This window comes from Lupinus angustifolius, chromosome LG14 (genome assembly GCF_001865875.1).
Source record: "Lupinus angustifolius cultivar Tanjil chromosome LG14, LupAngTanjil_v1.0, whole genome shotgun sequence".
NCBI lineage: Eukaryota > Viridiplantae > Streptophyta > Magnoliopsida > Fabales > Fabaceae > Lupinus > Lupinus angustifolius.
Window position 1 is genome coordinate 14,611,791 of NC_032022.1, and position 6,733 is coordinate 14,618,523.

Sequence of the window (6,733 nt, forward strand, 5' to 3'; positions counted from 1 at the left end):
TTGCATTCATACTAGAAAAGGAAAGAGAAACAACCAATTTGGTGAACAATAGTGTAAAGTGGACATGGCTGAATCAAGATATATCACATACAAATTATACGTTTTAGCTTTTGTTTGTTTTCTCTTTAAACTTGATGGATAGTAGTGAAAGAGATAGGTAGGGGAATGGCCAAGAATCTGTGGTTACTTGGTAGGTATATTTAGAACATATTTTAAACAAATCTTATCCTATTGTTTAGATATATTGAATAATAATGCAAAAAATAACAGGACTTTGATTTATGTCTTCATTAAATTATTGTGACTTTGCAAGTTGTTGTCCTTTTGTCTGTGCTAAAAGTTGAAGATGAATAAGAAACGAATTTGAAATTTATGGTCATTTTCCATTTGGGTTCTTTTGGATTAGTTTACTTGATTTCTTAAGCCCATTGGCTAAGTGGATTAACATGGATCTGGCTTACTTCTCAACTATAATTTAAAATATTAACATTTTTTAGTTGCATTTTTATATTTCTTATGAATTTCTAATTATAATTTTATAAAATAAGAATCATATTTTATAAATATAACAGTTTCATTTTAGTTTTAATGAATTATGGCTTAAAGTGGAGATTGAGAAGGGAAAACAATAGGTGAATAAAAATTAAGGTTTACTTTTGAAAGTTGCAAAAGGCAAATGAAAAGAATGGAACATGGTCATTGTTTCAAGATTCTCATGGGATAAAGACTTTGGACAAGATTTTGGTGGAAGGGTTGTAATATGATTTGCCATCACCAACTAACGAATCAATGTGATTTATCATATTTTCATTTCTTATGTAATATTTGATTGATAATTTTGACCAACTGGTCATATTAAAGCTATGTTAGGTACATTATTCTTTAAAATGATAATTCTAAGATTTGAAACCTCTACCTTATATAGTTAAATTTTGCCTGAGTTTCAATATGCTATATGTTTTTGTTCATCAACGGTAACCATTATTAGCTATTACTCTATTACTACAATGAGATAGTAACTTATTAGTAAAATAAAAAAGGGTATTAAAATAGTATATGAAGGAAATAAAATATTACTATACATATAAGAAAAGCTTACAATATTACTTGTATTTTTGCAAGCATTGGTATTAAATTGACCAAAGGCTAAATATGTTACAGTGGTATTAATCACACATGTTAATGAAAACCAGATAGCAGAAAAATAACAATTGTTTGAAAACAACACATGCATGCACCCTATTTCTCTCATGTTTTTGTTTCATTAGAATCTGTGTGGGTCTCAAATCTCAAAGTCTTTGATCATGTTCATGATGATGTTGTTGGTTTGGTTTCATTTAGTTTGATCATCAATGACAGTTTGAAATGCTCCAGCCAATGCTCTCACCTTGTTCTTTCTTGCCTCCATAAGCATGCTTGCAGTTTCTTCTATCACATCATTGGATACCTGAGTTTCTTTCTTCTCATGTTGTACTTGTTGCTTAGGTTGTGTTGTTGACTCTTCTTCTGTCTTCACTTGTTCTTTAACTTCCCTCTCCACATTTTCTTCTTCATCATCTTCTCCTTCCTTCTTATTATTAACCTCTTCACTTATTCCTCCTTCAAAACCTTCTTTCTCTTCTTCCACATTATTGTTCTCACTTTTGTGACCCTCTTCTATTATTTGCCCATATACTTCTTCTTCTTCTTCTTCTTCTTTCTCCTTTTCTTTGACCTCAACTTCTTCTACAGTTGTAGAATGCTTAATTTCTGGGATTGTCTCATTTATATTGTTGCACTGTTCTTGGTTTCTATTCTCATGTTCATCATGCTTATCTTCATTTTCTTCTTCTTTTGCAGCTTCTTCTTCTGGCACTGTGGGAATTGCATTCTCATCATGAACAGCTTGAACATGAAGCTCATCATATGGCTCAACCTCATGATCATGATCATGCTTATTTCCATGTTCATGTTCATACTCAACATGAGGTGGAATCTCAGATACAGCCTTATTTTCAACCTCTTGTTCTTCTTGTTTTTCTAACTTTTCTACTTCTTCAACCTCAACCTTTTCACTTATACCTTCTGTCCCAGTCTTAACATTTCTTACTTCTGTAGTTGTTTCAACAAGATTACTCTCTGAGCCATTGGTTGAGTCAGAAGAACCATCTTTAGGTACCTGATATGATAATGTAATTGTACGTTAATTATTGGTAGAGTCAAAATATTAATGTTCAGTATTTAAACATCAAAATTTGACAAATTTTCCATATAATGAATAAAGTTATATTCAAAATAAAAAATATCTACATGTAGTGATCGAGAACAAAAGTTTTCAGTTGTTCATTGTAGATAAAACATAATACTTATTACCTTGTTAGAGGTTATTGAAGTAGAAGGACTAGGGCTTCTACTCTTCTTGTCACTCTTAACAAACAATGCTTGGTGGTGTATTTTTCCTTCTTTGGGTGTCTTTGAGAGCCTCTGTGGAATGGGTTTAGAAGAGTTAGTGCTTTTAATAGGCAATGGTAGTGACCTTCCACGTGGGTTAGGGGACACAAGAGCTTTGTGTTGTCTTGAATAAGGAGGAGAAGGGTGTTTTTGTTTTGGTAACCTTGAAGGTGATGGTGGTTTATCATAAGATCTTCTTCTATTTATAATGAGCTTTTTAGAGGCATCACTTTTGGGTATGTTAATGGAGTGGGATTCAACTAGGCTTGAGCTTATTGTGGGTTTGAGATAGTTTGGGACATGTTTTTCTTTTGTTGTTGGGTTTGAGGTTGTGGCCTTGTCTCTTGGGTTTGTTGTTGTGGTCTTTTTTGTGCTTGTAATGGAAGAAGGGTTTTTCTTCTCCTTCACAACAATATTACTCTCTTTTGCTTTTGTTGCCATGTAAATGGGTGTCTCAAAATCTTACCTTAGAATTTATTGGAAAGAACCTGCACATTATCACTAATTAGTCTCATTTTCGGAGATACAAAGGAGAAATTCCTAGGTGTCCTAATGCAAGAGAAAAAAATTAGATAAAAGAGAGTATAAATATAATGATAATCTTACAAAATAAACATAATCTTACTCTAATAGAATCTAAAAGTTTATGTACTAAGTCAACTATAGATGCTTGAGGATATGAGGTAATATTTGTTAGATGATAGTTATTGTGCAAAATCAACCTATCTATGATTGATTAGTGCTAAAAGTAAGTTGTTATTCACAAATCAACATATTTAGAAATTATTATTGTTTTTCCTCCTAGCAATTTATGTTGCACACTCATCAAATTTTTAATGTAACATGTTCATAAATGCAATATCATAGTCAATTAGACTGCAAAATTTCCACACAATCACATTTACACAAATCACAATGATAATATGTACCAAAAAAATCATAATGATAATAAATTGTCATTTTTGCTGACATAACATGGTGCAATTTCTCCATGTAATTGCACATTCAAATGATGGATTAACATGCATGCAAATCTTATCCAGCTATTTTAATAGAGGAAAATAAAAAAATCCCATCCTAACTCCCCCATAATAAGTAAGGTTCATTGTTCCTTAATGTAAAAACAAACCAAATTGGTGTACTCGTGATAGAAAAATGTCCGTTTTTATCAGAATATTTGTGTTAAGAAATTGTAAGAGAAAAGTTATGGCAATAGTATATGAGTATGTGTTGCATAAATATAAATCAAAGATACCTAAAGTATTAGTCAGATAAATGAATATTGACCATTGGTGATCACGTATAAATATAATATTTTTAACCAAAACATATGTTCCTTAAAATACAAATTATAAAGAGAAGAAAAAACAACCATGAACATGTGACACAATGATGCAAGCAATATTCAATAACTTGATGCAAATTAAACTCGATATATTGCAAAAGGCATAAAAAACAAAGAGTAAGTTTACAAGAACCCAAAAAGAGGGTTCAAGTTATAACGTACCTTGATAAAAGAAAGTGCATGGGAGAGTTAATTTGCATGCATAAAGCAAATGAAAATGCTTTAAAAGATGATAATATATGTATGAAGAAAGAGACAAAACAAGAATAAAATTTTTGGTTGGAAGAGAAAAAACAAAAGTGGGTGTTTGGGAAGGTTAACAATATCATAAATGAAGCGCAAATTACGTACAAATTTTTTGTGTAAGGTATGCATAGAAGGTGTTTGCATTGCAAGCCATTAAATTAAAACAATAATTTGTTAGTTTTTATTTGATATCAAATAGAGTTGTGAAGGACCGAGACACAAGGGATCGATAGTTGACCTTCTATTTTTTGTTGCAACGTTGGAACTAAGTTTCTATAGGGAGAGATAGTTAAACTATATCCATAATAATGGAGGTAGATCACAAATTCTATAAGTTGTAGAGAGAAAAAAAACATCATAATTGGTAGATAAATGAGTTTCTTAATATTATTTTCTTTTGCCGATCAAAAAAAAAAAATCTCATGACTTTGATCCTTAAAATTATTTATTAAAAGATATTATTCACTTCATGATCTATCAACTTCAACAAAAAAGTATTAGTCTTCGTCTATTCTTTACCTAGGGAAATCTTGATTGTTAACCACAAAATTATATGACAAGAAAAAATTATATATCAAAAATTGAAGAACATATATAGTTAGAGACTTAAAGTTATACATTAACAATATCCTCACATGTTAAGAATTATTCTTATCAACTCTTAAATAACATTAATGCACATATAAAATATGTGACAATATAAATTGTTGGTGTATAAATATTAAACTAATACACCATCTATTTTTTAATGGATAAATAGTGATTAGTTGCTTACCACTTTAAATTATTAGCTAATTGCTTTTAAATTTAGAGAAAATTAAACTAAATTCGGCACTTCTTTTAACAACATTGCATTGTTGTTTTCGTTTTTATGTCTCTGTCAAAATGTAGATTATGTAATGTGAGCAAGTTGTAGGGTAATGCCAGAGAAGTAAAGTGGCATATGGTGTAAGCACCAAATAAATGTTATTATGAAACACACACAAAAATAATAATATTGATGTTGTTGCCTTCAAGTACGTATATAGCTTCCATGATTTTGTCATTAATGTTGTAAATGTCCTTGTCTTCTCTTTATTTTAATCTTAAAGTAGCTAAGAAATGTCATAGTTATTTATTATGAAATATCATTAGTTGCTTGAAGAAATAAATCGAAGAAATACTAAATGGTGTATTCTACTTATATTATCATTGATAAATTGAAACTTGACGGCTTGGAAGATAACATGACCTCACTATTTTAAATATGGGCAAGTAGATGATGCAACATAATTAATTTTGTGTTAACATTTTTACATGGGTTGTGATAATCATTGTCAAGCAACCCAAAAGTGTGAAATCAACATTCTAATATTTCTAAAATTTATGTTATGGGTTTCTTCATAGTCCTAAATACAATGATTATTATAGCTAATAATATAAAAAAATCTCATATAGGTCGGTAACCAAGTTAGAGAGTTGGTCAACTCAACATATAGAATAAGGTATTTGAAACTAATTGGTTCCAAATGATGTTTGTGGAGCACCACAAGTACCAACCACAACCAAAACGTGTTGGCCTTGAAGCATTGGTTTTGTTGGTGAAGTGAGTTAGCTTTTGAGATGCAACTACTTCCTAAATTAATCCTTCAAATTGTTGGTGAAGTGAGTTGAGGCTTATCCTCGCACTAAAATCAATCTTGTCCGAACCGGAAACATTCACAGGTATATGAGGCTAACTTTTCTAACAGACATTTTTTCCATCCACAAGACTCGAACCTGAATTCTTACTTAAGGGGAATCAAGCATATACCACTTGAACCAAAATCTATTATTATTTGGTTTGATTCTATTTTATAGTAAAACAAATATTGAGCTAAGAAACAAGATTCTTAAAAATAAAAAAGAAAGTGTTACATCACTAAATTGGGAGTGGTGGAGAGATGAGCATGCGCCATATCCCCTCCTTGTGTCACACTTGGCTTACATGCACCCACTCAAACTTTTACTTATGTATTTCAATTCCCACCATAAATTCAATAAGATTGGTTTTTGTATATTAATTTTTAAAATAGGTGGAATAAAATCATATAAATTGTTTATATTGATGAAATTGCCATAAAAGGTAACATACTAACATGATAATAAAACAAGCAATAAATGAAAATAAAATGACAAGATATTTATTAACAATATAATAAAAAAAACTCCCTCATGTCACATGTCACATGTCACTTTCTCCTTCCTTATGCCACATGTCACTTTCTCCTCACATTTTTTCTTTCATGTTACATGTTACCTCCTCCTCACATATTTTTCTTCCTACTTTTTATATATTATATTTTTTTTATATATTATATATTTTATATGCTAATAATAATTTAATATTAATTAGTGATTGGTTCATGTCGCTACCCCACTAAAATTGAGTGTTTATTCTTTCATGCCACATGTTACCTCCTTCTCACATACTTTTCTTCATACTTTTTATATATTATATATTTTATATGTTAATACTAATTTAATATTAATTAGTGATTGGTTCATGTCGCTAACCCACTAAAATTGAGTGTTTACAAAAGCTATGTTTTGTTATGTTAAAAAGTAATAGTCATTGAACATTAGATGAAATTGAAATCATTTTTCACATTCAAATTATTTCTTTACATTAATCTATCTATATAATTTAATGTTTACCATTAATCTAAGAATAATTGTATTTTTTCACCTCAT

At 29.9% G+C, this 6,733-nt stretch overlaps 1 protein-coding gene across 1 annotated transcript; it reads right to left on the bottom strand.

Annotated features, from left to right (window-relative positions):
* On the bottom strand, positions 1,185-4,070 carry LOC109327158 (probable inactive protein kinase DDB_G0270444). Its single transcript, XM_019560219.1, has 3 exons — positions 3,938-4,070; positions 2,353-2,918; positions 1,185-2,158 (listed from the first exon to the last, which is right to left on the bottom strand). Exons 2-3 carry the CDS (start codon positions 2,869-2,871, stop codon positions 1,334-1,336), a joined length of 1,344 nt encoding a protein of 447 aa, XP_019415764.1. The 5' UTR covers positions 2,872-2,918; positions 3,938-4,070; the 3' UTR covers positions 1,185-1,333.

Excerpts from the sequence above, each read along its gene's own strand:
- LOC109327158 (XM_019560219.1), bottom strand. The coding sequence starts at position 2,871 with ATGGCAACAAAAGCAAAAGAGAGTAATATTGTTGTGAAGGAGAAGAAA. Across the intron at positions 2,159-2,352 it reads CTTCAATAACCTCTAACAAG|GTACCTAAAGATGGTTCTTC; the intron begins GTAATAAGTATT and ends TTATCATATCAG.